General features: G+C 37.9%; 1 protein-coding gene across 9 annotated transcripts in view; it reads right to left on the bottom strand.

The window, feature by feature from the left end:
• ROBO2 (roundabout guidance receptor 2) overlaps positions 1–25,059 on the bottom strand; it is a 665,412-nt gene that overhangs the window by 595,195 nt on the left and 45,158 nt on the right. For all 9 annotated transcript variants that reach the window (XM_070367751.1, XM_070367755.1, XM_070367758.1 and 6 more), the window contains exon 2: positions 36–362. In XM_070367751.1, coding sequence (XP_070223852.1) covers positions 36–362 — 327 coding nt within the window. The remainder of the gene's footprint in view (positions 1–35; positions 363–25,059) is intronic.

Genomic DNA, 25,059 nt, shown 5'->3' with positions numbered 1-25,059 from the left:
GCATGCCATTTATGAGATTCATTAAGTGTACTTACATGCCACTTCCAGAGATGCATTTCGACTCACTGCTTCACCAAGATAGTTCCTTGCAACACACACATAGCTTCCTTCATCCGGTTTACTTCTGCGCCCATGCACAATGCGCAAGAAGAATAAGGATCCGCTGGGCAGAAGCATCCTATGGGACCGGGGATCATCCTTGTCAGTCTCCACCCGCTCACCATCCTTGTACCACTCGATGGTGGGCGTTGGCCGGCCCTCGGCCTTACAGTTCAAAGTAGTGGGCTCTCCCTTAGAGACAATGACATCGGAAGGGTGCTCCACGATCCTTGGGGGAAAGTCTTCCTGGCGAAGACGAGATCCTACAAAACGTGACAAAATGAAGACAAGCGTTAATATTTCCTTATCTATAGCTTTTGTTTCACTTGGGTTCACATGGATGAAATTAAACTATTCAACCATTCAAAATGCACTTACTACCATTTTATTTATATTTCAGTCTTTTGTTCTTTATGCATCTCGTAAGTCCCCCCAAGTTCCTTGTGGAACAAGACAATATAGCAATAAATTACTATTTCAATTCTAATGAGTTAGGTTTAACATGTTCCATGGGTCATTTCAAACAAAAGTAAAGACAGCATGAAATTTTCTTCTGGAACCAGTAAAATGGAAAGGATTCCAAGATGAGTTAGGTTAATTTCCTGTTCTCAAAGGGCTTACTATTTACTGAAGGAGAAAGTCAAGTGGGCAAGTACCTAGAATACACCCATACAAACCATTTATCACGCTGGCACTGTGCTATCAGAACTAACACAATAAAAGACTGGAACATTATATACAAACAGTAACTAACTGCATTCAAGAGATGAGGAAGAAGTTTAATGACATCAATTTCCCACAACTGTGGAAGAAGTAAGCGGCAGAGCCAGGATTTGACCCTAGGCATCTCTGACTGAGGAACCCAAGTTAAATCACTGTGCTGAAAGAAGTGTTGCATGGCAGTCCAAGAAATGCATTATAGGAAAAGATCTGGAAAAGTAATCTCAACTTTAACTAGAGCATAGTAAGAGGTTTCCCCCCCAAAAAAGGTAGCATTTAAATTGGGTTGTAAAGACAACCCACAGGATGGGAGAAAATATGTACAAATGAAGCAACTGACAAGGGATTAATCTCCACAATATACAAATAGTTCAAGTAGCTCAGCATCAAAACACAATTGTGACTCTATGGACTATAGCCTGCCAGGCTCCTCCATCCATGGGATTTTCCAAGCAAGAAAACTGGAGAAGGTTGCCACTTCCTTCTCCAGAAAAATGGGCAGACCCTACACAGACATTTTTCCAAAGAAGATATACAGACGGCCAATAAATACATGAAAAGCTACTCAACATCACTATTAGAGAAATGCAAATCAAGATTACAATGAGATATCACCTCACATCAATCACAACGGCTATCATCAAAATACCTACAAATGATAAATGCTGAAGTGGGTGTAGAGAAAAGGGAAACCTCTTACACAGATGGTGGGAATGTAAACTGTTACAGCCACTATGGAGAAGTATGAAAGCTCCTCCAAAACTAAAAGCAGAACTACTATATGACCCAGCAATCCCATGCCTAATTTAATTTAAACATTAAAATTTAATGTTTAAATGAATTTAATTTAAATTCATTTAAACATTTAAATGAGTTTAAACATTAATTTAGAAATATACATGCACCTCAATGTTTATTCCAACACTATGTACAATAGCCAGGACACGGAAGCAACCTAAATGTCCGTCAGCAGAGGAATGGATAAAGAAGATATGGCTATTATTTTCTCCCATTCTGAAGGCTGCCTTTTCACCTTGCTAATAGTTTCCTTTGTTGTGCAGAAGCTTTTAAGTTTAATTAGGTCCCATTTGTTTATTTTTGCTTTTATTTCCAATATTCTGGGAGGTGGGTCATAGAGGATCCTGCTGTGATGTATGTCGGAGAGTGTTTTGCCTATGTTCTCCACTAGGAGTTTTATAGTTTCTGGTCTTACATTTAGATCTTTAATCCATTTTGAGTTTATTTTTGTGCATGGTGTTAAAAAGTGCTCTAGTTTCATTCTTTTACAAGTGGTTGACCAGTTTTCCCAGCACCACTTGTTAAAGAGATTGTCTTTAATCCATTGTATATTCTTGCCTCCTTTGTCAAAGATAAGGTGTCCATAGGTGCGTGGATTTATCTCTGGGCTTTCTATTTTGTTCCATTGAGCAATGGACAAACAACTAATCTCAAAAATATACAAGCAAATCCTACAGCTCAACTCCAGAAAAATAAATGACCCAATCAAAAAATGGGCCAAAGAACTAAACAGACATTTCTCCAAAGAAGACATACAGATGGCTAACAAACACATGAAAAGATGCTCAACATCACTCATTATCAGAGAAATGCAAATCAAAACCACTATGAGGTACCATCTCACGCCAGTCAGAATGGCTGCGATCCAAAAGTCTACAAGCAATAAATGCTGGAGAGGGTGTGGAGAAAAGGGAACCCTCTTACACTGTTGGTGGGAATGCAAACTAGTACAGCCACTATGGAGAACAGTGTGGAGATTCCCTAAAAAACTGGTAACAGAACTGCCTTATGATCCAGCAATCCCACTGCTGGGCATACACACTGAGGAAACCAGAAGGGAAAGAGACACATGTACCCCAATGTTCATCGCAGCACTGTTTATAATAGCCAGGACATGGAAGCAACCTAGATGCCCATCAGCAGATGAATGGATAAGAAAGCTGTGGTACATATACACAATGGAGTATTACTCAGCCATTAAAAAGAATACGTTTGAATCAGTTCTAATGAGATGGATGAAACTGGAACCTATTATACAGAGTGAAGTAAGCCAGAAAGAAAAACACCAATACAGTATACTAACGCATATATATGGAATTTAGAAAGATGGTAACAATAACCCTGTGTACGAGACTGCAAAAGAGACACCGATGTATAGATCAGTCTTATGGACTCTGTGGGAGAGGGAGAGGGTGGGGAGATTTGGGAGAATAGCATTGAAACATGTATAATATCATGTATGAAACAAGTCGCCAGTCCAGGTTCGATGCACGGTACTGGATGCTTGGGGCTGGTGCACTGGGACGACCCAGAGGGAGGGTAGGGGAGGGAGGAGGGAGGAGGGTTCAGGATGGGGAATGCGGGTATACCTGTGGCAGATTCATTTCGATAATTGGCAAAACTAATACAATATTGTAAAGTTTAAAAATAAAATAAAATTTTTTAAAAATGTAAAATTAAAAATAAATTTAAAATATTAAAATATTATAAATAAAAAAAAAAAGATATGGCACATATATACAAAGGAATATTACTCAGTCATAAAAAAGAATGAAACTGTGTCACTGGCAGAGAAGTGGATGGACCTACAGACTGTCATACAGAGTGAAGTCAGAAAGAGAAAGACAAATATCATATATTAACACATACATGTGGAATTTAGAAAAACGGTACAGATGATCTTATTTGAAAAGCAGAAAGAGAGACAAAGATGTACAAAACAAACACATGAATACCAACAGGGAAAGGGCAGGGTTCAATTGGGAGATTGGAATTGACATAAATAAACTACTATGAATAAAACAGATTACTAACAAGAACCTACTGTATAGCATAGAGAACTCTAATTGGTATTCTGTGGTGACCTAAATAGAAAGGAAATCCAAAAAAGAGGGGATATATGTATATGTATACATGACTCACTTTGCTGTATAGCAGAAACTGACATACCAGTGTAAAGCAACTATATTCCAATAAAAATACTGAAAATAAAAAGTAAATTGCATTGTGAAGAATGAAAATGGTATGTCAACAGAAGGAGAAAAACATTCACAATGAAGAAACAGCATGAGCAAAAAGACAGAGAAATGACAGTACATGCATAACACATTTCATAATCAGAGAGGAAGTTAACGTGGAAGGTGAGGGTGAAAGGCGACCAAAGACAACAGGGCTTAAAATAACATGATACGGAATGTGCCTTTTATTCTATATGGCTCACTGATTTCGAGGAGGCAGTGACATGACCAACTGTGTATTAGAAAGATTCTCTAATTAGGGAGGCAAAAAGACAGGTGAGAGTTACATCAATATCCCAGAGAACAATCAAAAAGAACCTGACATTTAGAAACAACACTTAATGTTGAAAAAAGGAGGAAAATATAAGGTACGTCATAAAATAAACACTTCACAGAATTTGGTATTCCATATGGTAAGAGTGGCAGGTACCAACATCCTTCCTTTGCCTACAGTGAAAGCACAGCCATTAAAAGTTAGAAGAAATACAAAGAGAAGGACCCATTTGGCATTTTAAGATGAAAATTTTGCATAATGTATTGTTTTGAATATTTTAATTTGTAAAGTGTCAAAAGTCATTATTTGTGGAAAGTTTCCACCAGCTGCTGCAGCATCAGCTGCTGCAAATAATTCTAAAGGAAATGCTAAGACAAATCTGTCTGGAGATGTAATGATCATCTAGATAATGAGCTTTTAAAAGTTAGTTCTTACAATTTTCAAACCAATCATCTAATATTAGCATATTTCTTCTCAATAAACAAAAGTAATATTTACTCATCAATGTTATTCCAGTACCTTTCAATATTAATTTGAAATTCGTATTTTAATTTAATAAAGGGAATTTAATTTGGTAGTGAATGAACCTTTCCTTTTCTGAAAAGGATTAACTTTCAAAGGTTGCTGATTACCATTTGTTATCTCATCAGATTCTAGAAAGAACTTACACAGTACAACTACTAGGAATTTAAGGCAAGAGTAATTTACAGTACACAGGACAAAATTTAAAAAAAAACAACAGAGACTCAAAGCATTTAAAAACGGACAGGGAATCACATCCTGAATCACAATAATAAAGAAGGTTATATACTATAAGCACTAAGGCCCTAAGGGCTTGCCAGGTGGTGCTGGTGGTAAAGAACCAGCCTGCCAATTGCAAGAGAACCTGCATCTCCATGTTTTAGACTGCTAATTTACTACATCTCATAGTTCACTGCCTTATTAGGTAGTTGTCATGGATAAGGTCTGAACGGGACTTGAAATATACTAACACATTAAATAAAATACAAGAGAATAGACTAACAAGAGAATGAGAGGCAAAACATCTAAAGAACTTAGCAACAGAATTTAGAATCCAGCATGGCCAGAAAGCTCTCAGAGAATTTTACTCACTTATTACTATAACATATGTAAATTATTCTAAGGCTGTCACATTTAGGTATGATTCTAGTAACTTCACTGCTATAAAAAATTCAAAATTTAAATGTAAGGGTTGAAATTATCAAACAATGGAAAGAAATTATAGGAGAAAATTTTTTATGACTTGAGTTTGTCAAAACCTTCTTGAATATGACACCAAAATCATATGAAACAAAAATATCTGTCCTTGAAAAAACGATTTGAAAAAGGAAAAACAACCCCCAGAATCAGAAGTTTGCAAATCATATACCTGATAGAAAACTTATATCTAGAATATATAAAGAGCTCTTACAACTCAATAAAAGTGTAAATAACCAAATTTTTAAGTGGACAAAGATTTGAAAAAACATTCATCCCAAAATGTAGACAAAAGGCCAATAAGTACATGAAAAGATGCTCAACGTCACATGTGTCAAATGCAAATCAAAACCATGAGACACACTTCACATCCACTAGGATGGCAATAATCCAAAAAATGTAAAATGAAAAGTACTGTCTGGAATGTTGAAAAAATCAGTGTCTGATATATGGCTGGTGGGAATGCAAAATGGTTCAGCAACTTTGAAAAACGATCCGGAGTTCCTCAAAAAGTTTTGGAATTAACCTATGACCCAGCAACGCCACTGCCTGGCCCATAACCCAAAAGAAATGAAACCTTATGTCCACACAAAAACCTGTGTATGACTGCACTGTAACATTCAAAGCAGCATTATTCATAATAATTTTTTTAAAAATGGAAAGAACCCAAATGTCCCTTAAAAGATGAATGGATAAATAAATGTTACATATCCACATAATGGAATGTTATTCAACAGTAAAAATGATCAAACTGAAAATACTGATAAACACTTTAACCATAAGTGAACCCTGAAAATATTATGCTAAGTGAAAGAAGCTGGTCACAAAATGATTCCACTTACAAAAATGCTCAGAATAGTTAAATTCGTAGAAATAAAAAGGTGTGTGGTTGTCTAGGGTAGGAAATAGGGACAAGAGGTGAAGGGGGAACTGGAGAATCTTTGGGGAGTGATGAAAATATTCTAAAATTGATAACGGTGATGGTTGGAAAGCTCCATGAAAATAATAAAAACTATTATATTATATGCTTTAAATGAGTAAAGTATGTATGGATAGTATCTCAATAAAGTAGTTCTTGAAAGATACATAAAGGCACTGTGAGAAAATTTAGTACAAGGCATTGTAACAATTCAGGTTCACTCTGACCAACAATTGGGTTATTTTCCTCATTTACAGTTTTACATTTTAAATGTAATCACCAGGCCAGCAATAACCACTAGGGCATAAAATAAAAGGTCTTACAAGTCAGATAGGTGGTTGATAGACATGTAAGTAGGTAGATAGATAAGCAGACAGAATTGGAAACATGCAAACACACTGTTGTGGTTTAGTCACTCAGTTGAGACCTGATTCTTTTGCGACCCCATGGACTGCAGCCCAACAGGCTCCTGTGTCCATGGGATTTCCCAGGAAAGAATACTGTGGGTTGCATTTCCTTCTCCAGGATATCTTCCCAACCCAAGGATCTAAACCTGCATTTCCTGCACTGTCAGACTGTTTACCATTGAGCATCCAGGGAAGCCCATGTGAAAACACAGTTTCAATGTAAATTTTAAGATGTTATTAAAAGTGAGGGAATTAATTTTGAACTCTCTTAAATTCAGACATTACACAACCTCAGAAGTGACCTGTAAGATGAATAAGCCTTTGACAGATCTGTTAATTCTTTTGAAATTGTGCATAAAAACGGGTATTTTTTTTGTGGGCAGGAGGGAGAGGTGGCTAGTGGGACAACAGCATTCAATAAATTTTCAGAGGTCTGAGGCTTTAAAATTACGAAGAATCACTAAAGTACTATGACCAAAACAACCCCATTATTTGTTTAAAATACAAAAACAAAAATAGCTGAGTTGTCAGCTAGTCAGTTCAGTTCAGTTCAGTCACTCAGTGGTGTCAAACTCTCCGACCCCATGAATCCCAGCACGCCAGGCCTCCCTGTCCATCACCAGCTCCTGGAGTTCACTCAAACTCACGTCCATCGAGTCAGTGATGCTAGTCACTGGGGATTAAAAACTGAACAGTAGAGGGGGCTGTTCATTACATGAAATGCTATTAGCCTCTAAAGCTTTGATATCCAAGAGGACATCAGAAACACAGGATCTGCAGCCTAACCCCAGACCCAGAGCATCAGAATCTACATTTTAAAGATTCCCTGGCAATGCATATGTGCATTAAAGTTTGAGAAGCACTGCTCTAAACAGTTTTCATGTGATCTTGAGCTAAAGCTTAACATGCTTTACCTGTTGCTTAAAAAAAAAAAAAAAAAAGTGGAGGAGGAACAAAGAAAAAGCAGAAGGTGAAGGAAGAAAGAGACCATGTAGTGTCTACAAAGCTTGAAATACTGCGATCTGATTCTCTGCAGAAAAAGCTTACCAATCCCGCTCTAGAGCACCTGTTTACTAATTTCCAATAATAACTTTAGTTTATTTTTTATACCGGACCATAGAACTTTTTTCTCCAGATTTCACAGGAAAAAAAATACATTTCAACAGAGGAAAAAAACACTTTGCTCATATCATGGGAAATATTCAGGATCTCTATTGGTCAGACAGCTAAGCACTGCATCAGAATCACTATCTGCAATTCTAACGTTGCATGCAGTTAACAGCAAGTCTGAACATCATTTTAGATCTCAGTTATGAATTGTGCAATAACATAGCCAAGTTTTAATTTGTATTCAACAGTTCTTAACTATTATAAAGACATAGAAAATGAGTCACAGGGCACTATAGGTGAATGTTCAAATGTTTATTTTTACCGTATAAGCAAGCAAGCTATACAATAGTCAAGAGACTTGTCCATAACTGAATAGCTGGTAGAGGCAGAATTAGAACTCCAGGCCTTTCATCTAAAATGTATTAGGCTTTTGAAAATGCTGAAGTTTAAGGGAAGCATGCACATGACAATGTGACTAATTGCGAAACCCCTTCTAAAACTCATTTTAACAAAATGAGTCAAATAAATGACTCTAGTGGCAATATAAGGACTTCCCAGGTGTTGCAGTGGTAAAAAAATCCACCTACCAATGCAGAAAATGTGGGTTCAATCCCTGGGTTGGGAAGATCCCCTGGAGAAGGAAATGGCAACCCACTCCAGTGTTCTTGCCTGGGAAATTCCACAGGAGGAGGAGCCTGGTGGGCTGCAGTCCATGAGGTTGCAAAGAGTCCAACACAACTGAGCGACTGAGCATGAGCACAGTGGCAATACAGCCAGAGACGATTTTGTTTTTTCAAAGCGTGATTCTCAGACTATCAGCATCAAAATCACCTGGGATACTTCTTTAAAATGGAGATTCTTGGTCTCTACAAGTGGAAGGGTCTGAGAAGCTGCAGTTATAGCATGCCTACTAGGAGAAGTGCATGCACTTAGACCTGGCTAGATGCAAGCACTCCACAGAAACATCAAATTAGTAAACTGAACAAACATACATCTTTGAGTAGTCTTCTAAGCACCCAAATTTACATAATGGATTATTTCTGCTTCTCAGAGACTCTCAAACAATGATTTTGCAATGATTTTAGTAAAATATTTAGTAAAAAACAAATTTAATAGTTTATTAGCACTTTATGAAGACTTAGAGGTGAAGTAAAAAATCATTAATTCATGAATATATTTCAAATTAATTTTATTTAGTAAAAAACCACTCATTTGCAGTGAATGCTATAGAACTATGTCTTCAGAAGTGATTTCAATTATATAATAAAATAAAGGAGGACAAAGCACTTACAATACTTTTGATTCCATTTCTTGTATTTGAAAGTAAACTGCTTCTGCCTCCTTATTCAATTGGAATATATTATTTCTTGGCTCTAAGCTTTATTTTTCATTCATATACTCAATAGCTATATCTAGTTAAGCAACACTTTTCAAACTTCTCTGAATTTTCCCTCCAATAAAATTTCTGTGCAGTGGCTATTTTTCTTACATATATTATAATGCGTGGCAACTGTGCCTCAGATGGTAAATAATTCTCCTGCAATGCAGGAGAGCTGGGTTTGATCCATTAGTTGAGAAGATCCCCTGGAGAAGGAAATGGCTACCCACTCCAGTATCCTTGCCTGGAGAATCCCACGGACAGAAGAGCTTGGTGGGCTAGAGTCCATGGGGTCTCAAAAAGTCAGACATGACTGAGTGACTAATATTTTTACTTGCATAAAAGTATGTTTTAACAAACTATTTTTAAAAAATAGTAAAATAAGGTGACAAGATTTTTCTATGATTACTCCAGTTCTGCATGTGACCAGAGATACTTCCTGAAGGTATCCCCCCACCAGTTTGAAAGGTACACAGTACAACATGGAAAAGTGAAGCTTGGATGACCCATTACAAAAAAAGAGGTGGTTTGGTAAGATTAAAGGAATGGATTGCTGCTGCTGCTGCTGCTAAGTCGCTTCAGTAGTGTCTGACTCTGTGTGACCCCATAGACGGCAGCCCACCAGGCTCCCCCGTCTCTGGGATTCTCCAGGCAAAAACACTGGAGTGGGTTGCCATTTCCTTCTCCAATGCATGAAAGTGAAAAGTGAAAGTGAAGTCGCTCAGTCGTGTCCGACTCCTAGCGACCCCATGGACTGCAGCCTACCAGGCTCCTCTGTCCATGGGATTTCCCAGGTAAGGGTACTGGAGTGGGGTGCCACTGCCTTCTCCAAAAGGAATGGATTATTGACAGGCAAATATTTATGCCTCACTTTTACCAGATACAAATGAGATGACCAAAGACTCATGATTTGGTTTAGATGATTAAAAGAAATCACACATACAGATGTAGTAAGCATCCAGTATATCTTCTATTTCTCTTCCATAAACTAGTACAGATGTTCTTTCCAAACATGACCCTTAAAATGAATCACATTGACAAGTATCTCTTTTCTGAGGTCGCTGTTATGGTAATTTTTTCTGCATGGTAAATTTTAGCTAGACCAGGCTGATCACTTTACACTAGATTTCAAAAGGATTAAAGCTGTTACTGGTTTCCATTTTACCAAAATAAACCCTACTCAAAATTTCCTCCACAGAAAGAAACATATCTCAGTACCATTACTAATGCTATCCACATTGATCAGTGAGCTAATCAAGTCTGTACTTAGAACTTTACTGTCCCTGAATTTTTCCTGATGATAAAGTTCCAGTGTACTTACTTCCCTTGTGAGAGAGGGAAATATAAAAGGGATATAAAAAAACTCTTTTTCCTATGATGTGATAAGATGTGGTGAGAAAGCTTATGTTTGGAAAACACAAAGACTGTTTTATGCATTCGAACCTTATTAAGACTCTCTCAGGAGATGATCTAATTTGGCAATGAACTAAAGACATAAAATTCTTGTTTCTTCTGGAAGCACAGCAGTGTTTTAAAAAAAAAAAAAAGTTTAAACTAGAAAAGATATCAAAATTAAATTGAGACCGATAAATACTACTTATTACAAAAATTCTAAATGGCTTTTAATGTCATAAAACTAAAGGGCCAAGGGTATGAAAGGGAATTGACAAAGATTGAAGACAATTTAATCTCAAACTTGGCAGCCTTAGCCCTGAAAGTTTCAGTTGTACAGTACGGCATCTAGCATCATCCCCACATACCCCGTCTTCCAGGTTCAACTCGGTGAAACCGTGAGCTACCAGAGACCCTCTTGTCCAAAACCCCATTTTATAGATGAGAAGGAGGGAAAAATACAGAAACAATAATCAAAGTTTCTTTCCCCAAACCTGAGACTAGAATACTTTGCCTTAGCTGTGAGTCCACGGTTTGTATTTCTTCTCTATCACTCCTCCTCCTTCCCATATTTTGCATAAATCTAAAATAGAAAGTCTATAATGAAATATCACCTCATACCAGTGAGAATGGCCATGATCAAAAAATCTACAAACAAGAAATGCTGGAGAGGATGTGGAAAAAAGGGAACCCTCTTGCACTGTTGGTGGAGATATAAATTGATACAGCCACTATGGCAAACTGGACGGAGATTCCTTAAAAACTAGGAATAAAACTATCTTCAGTTCAGTTCAGTTCAGTTCAGTCACTCAGTCGTGTCCAACTCTTTGCGACCCCATGAATGGCAGCACGCCAGGCCTCCCTGTCCATCATCAACTCCCGGAGTTCACTCAAACTCATGTCCATCGAGTCGGTGATGCCATCCAGACATCTCATCCTCTGTTGTCCCCTTCTCCTCCTGCTCCCAATCCCTCCAGGCATCAGAGTCTTTTCCAATGAGTCAACTCTTCGCATAAGATGGCCAAAGTACTGGAGTTTCAGCTTTAGCATCATTCCTTCCAAAGAACATCCAGGGCTGATCTCCTTCAGAATGGACTGGTTGGATCTCCTTCCAGTCCAAGGGACTCTCGAGAGTCTTCCCCAACACCACAGTTCAAAAGCATCAATTCTTCGGCACTCAGCTTTCTTCACAGTCCAACTCTCACATTCATACATGACCACTGGAAAAACCATAGCCTTGACTTGACAGACCTTTGTTGGCAAAGTAATGTCTCTGCTTTTCAATATGCTATCTAGGTTGGTCATAATTCTCCTTCCAAGGAGTAAGCGTCTTTTAATTTCATGGCTGCAGTCACCATCTGCAGTGATTTTGGAGCCCAGAAAAATAAAGTCAGCCACTGTTTCCACTGTTTCCCCATCTTTTTCCCATGAAGTGATGGGACCAGATGCCATGATCTTCATTTTCTGAATGTTGAGCTTTAAGCCAACTTTTTCACTCTCTTCTTTTACTTTCATCAAGAGGCTTTTGAGTTCCTCTTCACTTTCTGCCATAAGGGTGGTGTCATCTGCATATCTGAGGTTAATGATATTTCTCCCGGCAATCTTAATCCCAGCTTATGCTTCTTCCAGCCCAGCGTTTCTCATGATGTACTTACTCTGCATATAAGTTAAATAAGCAGGGTGATAGTATACAGCCTTGAAGTACTCCTTTTCCTATTTGGAACCAGTCTGTTGTTCCACGTTCAGTTCTAACTGTTGCTTCCTGACCTGCATATAGGTTTCTCAAGAGTATGACCCATCAATCCCCCTACTGGGCATAAACCCTGTGAAAACCATAACTCAAAAAGACACACATACCCCAGTGTTCACTGCAGTACTATTTACAACAGCCAGGACATGGAAGCAATCAAAATGCCCATAGACAGATAAGTGGATAAAGAAGATATGATACATACAAACAATGGAATATTACTCGGCCATAAAAAATAATGAATTTGAGTCAGTGGAACTGAGGTGGATGAAACTAGAACCTGTTACACAGAGTAAAGTAAGTCAGAAAGAAAAAAAAATACTGCATATTAACACATATATACGGAATCTAGAAAAATGGTACCAGTGATCCAATTTGCAGGGCAGGAATAGAGACATCGACAAAGAGAACAGACTTGACACAGCAGGGGAAGGAGAGGATGGGAGGAATGGAGAGAGTAGCATTGAAAATATACATTACCGTATGTAAAACAAACAGCTAGTGGAAGTTGCTGTAGAACACAGGGAGCTCAATGCACTGCTGGGTGACAACCTAGAGAGGTGGGGTAGGGGGAGGGTGGGAGGGAGGCTCAAGAGGGAGGGGCTATACGTACACTCAAGGCTGATTCATGGTGTTGTATGGCAGGAACCAACACAACATTGTAAAGCAATTATCCTCCAATTAAAAAGAAATTTTAAAAAATAGAAAAAAATATAAAAGTCTAAAATAAAAAGTCTCAGCATTTCCCTGACGGTCTAGTGGCTAAGACTCCATGCTCCCAATGCAGGGGGCCTGGGTTCTATCCCTGGTTAGGGAACTAGATCCCACATTCCACAACTAAAGATTCCATATGCCACAACTAAAACCCAGCATGGCCAAATAAATAAATTTTTTTTTAAATAAACTAAAATCTTAAGTACTAGATTTCTGTTATTGGGGTTTTTTTAATTTGTTTTACTTTGCTTCACTTTTTTTTTCCTTGCCCTTGTGTCATTAGGGATGTGACCTTATTATGGTACCATTTCTAACCCCAAAACTGAGGCAACTAGAAAAGGAAATTGCGACAAGTTCATTGTTTTATAGCATGATTACACTCTTTATGGCTGTCACATCATAATGGACATACCCATAAGAAAAGATAATAGGTAGCAATTTAAATTTACTACCACAGAGCACATTTTTAAAGATACACACTATAGGTTAATGTTCACACTTTTAATATAAGTAGAGATTGGAAAGGTTTGCCTGTCATAGGTGTTATGTCCACTATCAAAAAGCTGTGGGTGTCAAAATGCATTCTTAGAGCACCCTCCAAAGGTTATCAATAATTTAAAAGCTTATGTTTAAAAAGCAGTTCATGTAACAGCTGCCATTTCCTCTTAAATTTCTGTTAAATTTATTTACATAGCCAATAAATACACAGAGCTATAAATCATTTAAACCAAAGACCAACTGGCAAAGCATAGATACTTATCTTATAAGTAAACTGCCCATCAATTATTTAAAATAGAAACTTAGTCAAAGATATTTAAAATCTCCTTCCTTATTCAGTGTGAATATTTGCTACTTCAGGATAAGGTAACTAAGGCTGACTTCATAAAACGTTTTCTCTGAATTTCACAATTGTATTTCAGGTTTTTCTGTATTCTTAGACGAGATTACTGAAAATATTAAAAGTGGAACACGTATTCTGTCTTTACTGCCTCATGTTATTCAGTGCCTTAATTACAAAGGTTTTAATTTCTCATTGTAATATTTCATTTTCTGGCTGCCTACATCCAGTGCACTGAGCCACTGACCTCTTGTGAGCAGGTGGGCCCAAATGACGGAACACCAGAGGGAAGGCAGGACTGGTTTGGGTAAATTAGAAACAAAACCAGAAAGCAATCAAAAGCAGGGGTTAAATACATGAGAATACCTATATAAAACTGAAGAGAAATTTTGAAACCACAAGTCTCTAAGTTTCCAGTAAGCTTAGAGTAATGATTTCCTCCTGAGAAATAAAAAATAATAATTTCCTACTTTATAAATTCATTTTCCAACAATTCAGTGAGGAGATAATATATTAACCTGGACATTCATCCAAAACTGTTTCAAATCAATCTGTTACATCTTCCCATGGTTGAAGGCATTCTTTAAAGAGTGATTTGCCATCAAATCAGAGGTTTCCATGGGTTATGCAGATTTGCCTTATAGTGATAAAAACAATATTTCAGAAAGATATCTTTGAAATTTAGCTTCTTTCTGTCATATTTATAATATTTTCATGTGGTTTAAAATTGCATTTGGCTTTACAAAAGATGATGCAATGAAACAGTCTCCAACCTCAATGAACTGTTTAAAAATGTTTAATTTTCTAAAGACCATTGGTATTTATCTGGTGCAGACCATGAATGGGTTTCAGAAAAAGACATTCTACTTACACAAACTCCTAATATACTGGTAACATTCTGGCCTTCTATTTCCTAAGCACTTATATTCTGAAAATTCGGTAGCAGTCACATTCATCTCAGCAAATGCAGAGCTAAAGGTCCCAGTGTCACTGTCACAAACGCCATTTCTACCAGCTCTGATATTTCTACACCTGTGCAAAGCTTTGCTAAATATTTAGTTTCTGGTAAATTTGCCTAAAACTCGACATAGTTTCCTCATATCTGAACTATTTTATTTTTAATTTATTTATTTTAATTAGAGGCTAATTACTTTACAATAGTGTATTGGTTTTGCCATACATCAACATGAGTCCGCCATGGGTGTACACGCGTTCCCAATCCTGAACCCCCTCCCACCTCCCTCCCCATACCATCCCTCTGGGTCATCCCAGTGCACCAGCCCCAAGCTTCCTGTATCCTGCATCGAACCTGGACTGGCGATTCGTTTCTTATATGATATTATACAAGTTTCAGTGCCATTCTCCCAAATCATCCCCACCCCTCCCTCTTCCACAGAGTCCAAAAGACTGAGGTAAGCCAGAAAGAAAAACACCAACACAGCAGACTAACGCATATATATGGAATTTAGAAAGATGGTAACGATAACCCTGTATGTGGGACAGCAAAAGAGACACAGATGTATAGAACAGTCTTTTGGACTCTGAACTATTTTATTTTAAAGTTAAATTGAGATTCAAAAACCATAGTTAAAATTGTAAAGTTCATTTACTTGATAGTTTACTAAGGATTTTTAAACAGATTAGAGAATGTTAATACAATCCAGAAATTTTCTTTAAAGAATAATGCTTATGTGTAAATCTTTACCCCCAAAATTACAACTGCCGTAATATATAATATCATATATATTAGCTGTATCATCTCAAAATCATATTCACAATGATTAATTTTAGACTTGTTCACTTCTAATTGCCATCTGACTACCGAAGAAGTTGTCCTAACATATGAATCTCATTGTACTACACCATTATCTTTTTAAAATATGGTTCCTAAAACATGGATTACCTTATGTGGAATAGAAGTAAAATGATGGAACAGAGGATGGCACCTCAGATATTGGGAGCAAAATTTTATTTGCATATATATATGTGTTTAAAAAATAATAAAGCATAACTTCAACAATTAATACAGATTCTCTGTCTGTAAAAGGAGTCTAACTTGCATTGTTCTTGTCCAAAGGCAAGACAGGAGTATAAACCAGGCAAGTTTCTTACCCTCTGCACACCTTGGTTTCCTTATCTATGAAACACTGCAGTACCGACCTAATTTTGTTATGAACACTACATGAGATTTTTCAATGTGCTGAGCACATAGTAAGCACTCAGTGAATGTTCACTAATATTAATATTACTATAATGTATACTAGTTTTATTAGATAATGTCTATCACTATATTCACAGGAATCTGTGACTCCACAAAGCCAAAGACTACCATCTACAAGACAAATACAAGAGTAAGTCATTTTTTATGCAATAGTAAGTCATTCAAAAAACAACTTCAGCTTTTGCTTATCTCTCTATTACGATTTTTCTACTACTGCCTGCTATTACCCACAAATCAAACTGAAGTGAAAGTCGCTCAGTCATATCTGACTGTTTGCAACCCCATGGACTATATAATCCATGGAATTCTCCAGGCCAGAATACTGATGTGGGTAGCCTTTTCCTTCTCCAGGGGATCTTCCCAATCTAGGGACTGAACTCAATCTCCCGCATTACAAGCAGATTCTTTAACAGCTGAGCCATAGGGAAGCCCAAGAATACTGGAGTGAGATGCCCAAGAATACTGGAGTGGGTAGCCTATCCCTTCTCCAGCGAATCTTCCCAACCCAGTAATCAAACTGGGGTGTCCTGCATTGCAGGCAGATTCTTTACCAATTGAGCTATCAGGGAAACGAAATGCAGAGTAACTTGTAAACCATGCAAGGTCAAAGGTCAATCAAATCAAAGATCATGCTGAATAATATACCTTACCTACATTTCCCTGAAGCCTATATGTTTTCAACAACTCTGCATGTTATTTGTCACATACTTTATAAAGCTCCAAAGATGAAAATATTAGGTACTCAGTCAATGTTTTATATGAATGCATGACTATATCACTTTAGCCATTCTGTCAGTGGAGCTATAGGTAGCTAGATTTTGATAGAAAAACTCTATAACAACTAAAGACTGCTTCTACTGTGTTTCATGACAAATTGGATGGGGGGTACTTTAGTACAGGCATCACTGTCTAGGCATGCTGAAGAAATTACCTGTAAATTATATTCATTGGAACTTAATTAAATATCAATATTTAACAATTCTTTATGTCTCTCTATTTTATTGAAATAGGTTACACCAATACTGATAACTCTTCTTTATGTTAATCTTCAAACCATTACGTGATTATTACATGGGAAGAATCTATCTTTTGGCTACTTTTCCATTATAAATTTAATAAGAAATAAGGATTATCAAAAGCATGTTTTGAGGAACCAACACATGATCTAAATTAAATGACAAACAGAAGTATTATCAGAATACTATCTTGAAATTAACCTTTGCCCAGTTTAAGGGCTTCCCTGGTGGCTCAAACAGTAAAGAATCTGTCTGCAATGTGGGAGACCTGGGTTCAATCCCTAGGTTGGGAAGATCCCCTGGAGAAAGGAACGGCTACCCACTCCAGTATTCTGGCCCCGAAAATTCCATGGACTGTAAAGTCCATGGGGTTGCAAAGAGTTGCAGAGTGGGACACAACTGAGCGACTTTCACACACACACTTAGTTTCAAACAGTGGTGATAACAAAACCACTTTCCCCCTTTTAAAGCAACATATGTCTTCCTTGATCTCTAGATTACAGCTTTCATGACATTGTGTACCATTAAAATAAGGGCAAGGCCTCTTGCAATTAAAAAGGAAAAAAAGTCAAAGATTAAAGATTGTTTCTTGCATAGTGGGAACAACCATATTGTATTAAGTTTTTCTTACTGCCACACAATGGCGTGTTGGAATTTTTCTTTCTGAAGCCAATACCTTGAAGAGTAAAAGAGGTCTGTAAAGGTATCTGTCCTTTATTATGCCCATCTTTGCATGAAATGTTCCCTTGGTGTCTCTAATTTTCTTGAAGAGATCTCTAGTCTTTCCCATTCTGTTGTTTTCCTATATTTCTTTGCGTTGATCACTGAGGAAGGCTTTCTTATCTCTCCTTGCTATTCTTTAGAACTCTGCATTCAAATGGGTATATCTTTCCTTTTCTCCTTTGTTTTTCGCTTCCCTTCTTTTCACAGCTATTTATAAGGCCTTCTCAGACGGCCATTTTGCTTTCTTACATTTCTTTTTCTTGGGGATGGTCTTGATCCCTGTCTCCTGTACAATGTCACAAACCTCCATCCATAGTTCATCAGGCACTCTATCAGATTTAGTCCCTTAAATCTATTTCTCACTTCCAGTGTATAGTCATAAGGGATTTGATTTACGTCATACCTGAATGATCTAATGCTTTTCTCCACTTTCTTCAATTTCAGTCTGAATTTGGCAATAAGGAGTTGATGATCCGAGCCACAGTCAGCTCCCGGTCTTGTTTTTGCTGAGTGTATAGAGCTTCTCCATCTTTGGCTGCAAAGAATATAATCAATCTGATTTCGGTGTTGACCATCTGGTGATGTCTATGTGTAGAGACTTCTCTTGTGTTGTTGGAAGAGGGTGTTTGCTATGACCAGTGCGTTCTCTTGGCAGAACTCTATTAGCCTTTGCCCTGCTTCATTCTGTACCCCAAAGTCAAATTTGCCTGTTACTCCAGGTGTTTCTTGACTTCCTACTTTTGCATTCCAGTCCCATATAATGAAAAGGACATCTTTTTTGGGTGTTAGTTCTAGAAGGTCTTGTAGGTGTTCATAGAATCATTCAACTTCAACTTCTTCAGCGTTGCTGGTAGGGGCATAAGGCTTGGATCACCGTGATATTGAATGGTTTGCCTTGGAAACGAACAGAGATGATTCTGTCATTTCTGAGACTGCATCCAAGCACTGCATTTCGGACTCTTTTGTTGACTATGATGGTACTCCATTTCTTCTAAGTGATTCCTGCCTAAAGTAGTAGATAAAATGGTCATCTGAGTTAAATTCACCCGTTCCAGTTCATCTTAGTTCATCTTAGTTCACTGATTCCTAGAATGTCGATGTTCACTCTTGTCATCGCCTGTTTGACCACTTCCAATTTGCCTTGATCAATGGACCTAACATTCCAGGTTTCTAAGCAATATTGTTCTTTACAGCATCGAACCCTGCTTCCATCACCAGTCCCATTCACAACTGTGCAGAAGATATTAAGAAGAGGTGGCAAGAATACACAGAAGAACTGTACAAAAAAGATCTTCATGACCCAGATAATCACAATGGTGTGATCACTCATCTAGAGCCAGACATCCTGGAATGTGAAGTCAAGTGGGCCTTAGGAAGCATCACTACGAACAAAGCTGGTGGAGGTGATGGAATCCCACTTGAGCTATCTCAAATGCTAAAAGATGATGCTGTGAAAGTGCTGCACTCAATATGCCAGCAAATTTGGAAAACTCAGCAGTGGCCAGAGGACTGGAAAAGGTCAGTTTTCATTCCAATCCCTAAGAAAGGCAGTGCCAAAGAATGCTCAAACTACCACACAATTGCACTCATCTCACACGCTAGTAAAGTAATGTTCAAAATTCTCCAGGCCAGGCTTCAGCAATACATGAACTGTGAACTTCCAGATGTTCAAGCTGGTTTTAGAAAAGGCAGAGGAACCAGAGATCAAATTGCCAACATCCGCTGGATCATCAAAAAGCAAGAGAGTTCCAGAAAAACATCTATTTCTGCTTTATTGACCATGCCAAAGCCTTTGACTGTGTGGAGCACAATAAACTGTGGAAAATTCTGAAAGAGATGGGAATACCAGACCACCTGACCTGCCTCTTGAAAAACCTGTATGCAGGTTAGGAAGCAACAGTTAGAACTGGATATGGAATAACAGACTGGTTCCAAATCGGAAAAGGAGTATGTCAAGGCTGTATATTTGTCACCCTGTTTATTTAACTTATATGCAGAGTCCATCATGAGAAACACTGGGCTGGAAGAAGCACAAGCTGAAATCAAGATTGCTGGGAGAAATATCAATAACCTCAGATATGCAGATGAAACCACCCTTATGGCAGAAAACGAAGAGAACTAAAGAGCCTCTTGATGAAAGTGAAAAAGGAGAGTGAAAATGTTGGCTTAAAGCTCAACATTCAGGAAACTAAGATCATGGCATCTGGTCCCATCACTTCATGGGAAATAGATGGGTAAACAGTGGAAACAGTGTCAGACTTTATGTTTCTGGGCACCAAAATCACTGCAGATGCTGACTGCAGACATGAAATTAAAAGACAGTTGCTCCTTGTAAGAAACGCTATGACAAACCCAGACAGTACGTTAAAATAGCAGAGACATGACTTTGCCAGCAAAGGTCAGTCTAGTCAAGGCTACAGTTTTTCCAGTAGTCATGTATGGATATGAGAGTTGGACTATAAAGAAGGCTGAGTGCCGAAGAATTGATGCTTTTGAACTGTGGTGTTGGAGAAGACTCTTGAGAGTCCCTTTAACTGCAAGGAGATCCAGCCAGTCCATCCTAAAGGAGATCAGTCCTGGGTGTTCATAGGAAGGACTGATGTTGAAGCTGAAACTCCAATACTTTGGCCATGTGATGCAAAGAGCTGACTCATTGGAAAAGACCCTGAGGCTGGGAAAGATTGAGGGCAGGAGGAGAGGGGGACGACAGAGGATGAGATGGTTGGATGGCATCACCGACTCAATGGACATGGGTTTGGGTGGACTCCGGGAGTTGGTGATGGACAGGGAGACCTGGCATGCTGTGGTTCATAGGGTCACAAGGAGTCAGATACGACTGAATGTCTGAACTGAACTGAACTGGAAGGTATCTGAATATAACTTATACTCATTGCTTTGTCTCTGATGATCAAGCTCAGAGGGAATGAGCTTTCATAGTTCACCAAAACTGAATGGAAGTGACAGCATCACATTTCTTTGGAGTTTTGCAAGAGAGGCATCTAAATTCATTTCTGAAGTGTTTACTCCACTAAAAATACCTTGGACAAGATTTTGATCCAGAATAGGTTGAAAAAGAGGCCATGCTTAATCAGTTGCAAATAACTCTTAGGCTTGGAATTAAATCTGTTTTCAAATCATTAGCATACTCTCAAAAATTTCAAAGTTGATATTTTGTCCCTCACTTTATGCACAGCATTAAAGTAACAAAAAAATGTAAACCTATAGTAGTCCCTCTTTAAGAAAAAATTTTGATTTAGTAAATCATAATGATTTGATATGACTTCTCTTTGTAAGGCATACAAATGGTTAAATTTAGATTGAAAACGAGAGGAGTTTTAGCCTAGCTGATAAACAATATGAGTTACCTTAATTATGAGGATACTTTTCATTTAGGAATCTACTTTCTCTTAATTTTTGTCTATTTATGCTATCTGTTGATGCCTTTTTAAAAGTGAGTTATTTAATAAAACTCTAAATTTCCTTTCAAGGGGTATCTTCTGTTTCAGAGCCAAATGACCACCAGATAACATCATTGCTGCAACAGAAATACAGAGTGTGGTTTACATTTAAAAGAGTTTGTATGCATAGAGAAAAATGAGCTTGTTTTTTGCTGAATGGAGAAAAGCAGCAAATGGGAGTGCTGTAAATGTTTTAAAATGATCATTTTCTACTTGCATTATGTTCCGCAAAAATACATCAGAGACTCAGTTCCTGAGGTCTATCAAAAAACGTCTGCAGTTCGTAGAAAACTTATGAAAAATGTTATTTTCCACTCAGTTCATTTACTTTGAAGCCTTATCAGATGAGGGATCAAATGAAACCGATCATCCCCAGGTTTTCCCAGGTTATTACCATGAGGACATGGAATTAACTCCATCCAGCCACTCTCAAAATGCAATGCTTTCCTGTCATGAAGTGAAAGGAATGGAACACAAAGTGGAACACAAAAGAGTAGAATTATTCTGGATTATGTGGAAGGGAACGAAAATGCTGACAGGCAGAGGAATAAGAAAGTATAGAGTTATAGTAGTTGTGAATGACAAGAGTAACAATAGTTTAGATAAGGTGGTTATTTTTTTTAATGTAGGAAGTTGGTTTTACAGTCAAGTACTCAATATATCACACTCTGACAAGTTGGATTTATAAACAAGAAGCAACTGAAAATCTGGAAGAAAATGAAAGGTGTCTAAATTTTAAAAAGAGTATGATGACGTTTGCTTAATATTCAATGTAGGTATGCTACTTTCAAAAGAGGCAATAATAAGCATATTGGGGTCCTTTTTTGTAAGAGATGGACAAAATGCTGCTGACATTTAAAATAAAAAGAACGCTGTTACTGGTTACTTTTGTTATAAATTTCTATAAATACAGAGAAAAACGATCTTTGACTTATATATAAACAACCGCACTAGAAATCTGAATTAAGTCAAATCACTTCTGTCTCAATCATTAAGGCCTCCTAAGGTGCTATTAGTGCTCAGTCTTCTTTATAGTCCAACTCTAACATTCTTACATGTGAGATGCTTTGATGCAGATTTGATGCTTTTAAATTGTGGTGCTGGAGAAGACTCCAGAGAATCCCTTGGACAGCAAGGAGTACCAGTCAACCCTAAAGGAAAACAGCCCTGACTATTCATCGGAAGGACTGGTGCTGAAATTGAGGCTCCAATACTTTGGCCACGTGATGCAAAGAGCCAACTCAATGGAAAAGACCCTGATGCTGGGAAAGATTGAAGGCGGGAGAAGGGGATCACAGAGGAAGAGATGTTTGGATGGCATCATCAACTCAATGGACATGAGTCTGAGCAAACTGCGGAAGATAGTGAAAGACAGGGGAGCCTGGCCTGCTGCAGCCCATGGGGTAGCAGAGTGAGATATGATTTAGCGGCTGAACAACAATAAAGGTGCTGCAGACCTGGCTCCTGTCTCCAGAGCCTTCTATGGGGAACTCATTCCCTCTCATAGCCTGAGGTTTCTATGACAACAAGAACCAAATCTCTAGTATCTCCAGGTAAGGAAAGCTCTATGCTTGGGTCAGGGACCTGCTTTAATGCTCATTCATAACCTCAAACTCTGCAGCTCTCAAACTGGACCCTTCGCCTGTCTCCTATCACATACCTCATCCCTCTCTCCTTCACCATATAATCCCATTTTTTCCCCAAAACTAAAACTCTTAGTTTCAGGGTTTAACCCCTCAATTTCTTTCATAGCCACTGAGGCACAGATTCTTGTGAATTCTTCTTCTTTTCTCTCATTTTATGTCTGCTGCTCACCTCTGTCCCTCTCTAGACTCAATTTCACACCACTAGCATTCCAAATAAAAAAGCCTTATTATTTCTCAGTTCCAGGCATTTTCCTATGCTTCTCCCTCATCACTCTATACCTAGGAAAATATATTTGGATTTTAAAGAGCTAGATATAACTTCCCTTTACACAAACAAAGAAGTAGGTTAGCCAAGTAAATTTTCTCAAACTTGCACAGAGTGCTCTAAATTCTTCTCACTCTTTTGGCCAGTAGAAATCCATTTATTCAGCCAGCTGAATTACAAATTGCACTTTTCTAAGTCCAACTTATGTAGACAGGATTAAGCAAATTGCCTTGTGAGTTTTATGATGAAGCACAAAATTATGAACCATCACGCCAAGGCTGGGCATTTATTTGGACACCATTTACTTATGCTGCTGCAATGCCTTTGCAACACTGATTTATAGTCAGAGGTGCCAGAACATCACTTACTGAATTAAAACTTGGCTGTGTCTCTCCATTTTCTCAGTTCACCGCAAATTTGAAAAAAAAATATATACTGACTGCAGGGGAAAAAATGAGGTGCAAAACCCTTACTTATCGAGGTAGCTTATACCTGATAAAAGCATCTAAAATACCCACACTGAAATCAGCCCTATGGGACATCTTCCTCACATGAATCCTGAAATGATGATGTAGGCACCGATAGGCCAATTTTTTTTTTCTATTTTACTCATGAAAGTGAAAGTGAAGTCGCTCAGTCGTGTCCGACTCTTTGTGACCCCATGGACTGTAGCCTACCAGGCTCCTCTGTCCATGGGATTTTCCAGGCAATAGTACTGGAGTGGATTGCCATTTCCTTCTCCAGGGGGTCTTTCCAACCCAGGGATCAAACCCAGGTCTCCTGTGTTGTAGACAGATGCTTCACCGTCTGAGCCACCAGGGAAGTCCGATTTTTTTGATTACCTTTAAATATAAAATAATGAAATACCACCTAGTGACTAAGGGCCTTAATTTAATTTCTAAGCAATCCTTGTGAGATAATTAGCAAAAACTAAGAAAAATAAAAAAAGAGTATAGTAGCTTCAACGTAGTTAATAGGCCTTCATCAACCTCAGTATTTATATGTCTACTATGCGGAATTTGAACTCAAATGCGTAGAAACAATGAAACAGAATTCACACTGAAAATACACCCACTGTGTAAAGTCTATCAACAATCAGGAAATCAGGAGTTTGTATATCTGTTGTCATTAGTTTACAACCAAGCGATTTCTGTAATTATCCTCACTGGGCTCAACAAGGTATTAAACACCCAATGATCAGTTACGGAAACAAAGGCATGAATAAGAACACAATGCCTGACTTTGTTGGGCTCAATGAGCATCACCTTGATGTACTGATGGTGTTTAATGAAGACAACTGCCACCAATTAGACAATTTATAATTAGGCTGAAAACTGAAGTGTCAAAACCAGAACAAGGGACTGACCCCTGGATACTAAATTATTTTTAGGTGGCATTTAATCACTCTTATAACAAAAGATAGATTTGGGGGGGTTGCTTTTTACTACAATGAGAAACTCTGCTTCACTCTGTACATCTTGCTGGCTTATATGTTAGCTTTTTTTCATGCCTCAAAAGTTTTCTGGAATCTAGCTTGATACACTCTTTCATATGATTAAAGTGTATTGATGAATATATTATACAATTAGAAGATGGGCCACAAACAGTATTTACATATAGGACCTAAGCAGATAGTACAAAGACTCTGGATTGAGACAGACCTCCAGTTCAGTTTTAGCTCCTAGAGAGCAGATTATTTCTTAGTAGAAGACATGAGCATCACCTTACTTAGCCAATATTTATAGTAACTAAGAAAGCTATCTTAGTATTGGGGTCCAGTAAGGACTGAGGCAAGGTCCCAGGTCAGCCTGGGTAAGGAGTGGCCAGGCTGATATATTATATTAATATATGATATGAATAGGAAATACATAGGAGA

The sequence above is a fragment of the Bos mutus genome, chromosome 1, assembly GCF_027580195.1.
Source record: "Bos mutus isolate GX-2022 chromosome 1, NWIPB_WYAK_1.1, whole genome shotgun sequence".
In the NCBI taxonomy this organism is placed as follows: domain Eukaryota; kingdom Metazoa; phylum Chordata; class Mammalia; order Artiodactyla; family Bovidae; genus Bos; species Bos mutus.
Note: the sequence above shows the minus strand (reverse complement) of the source record. Positions and strands in the feature narration are given on the sequence as shown.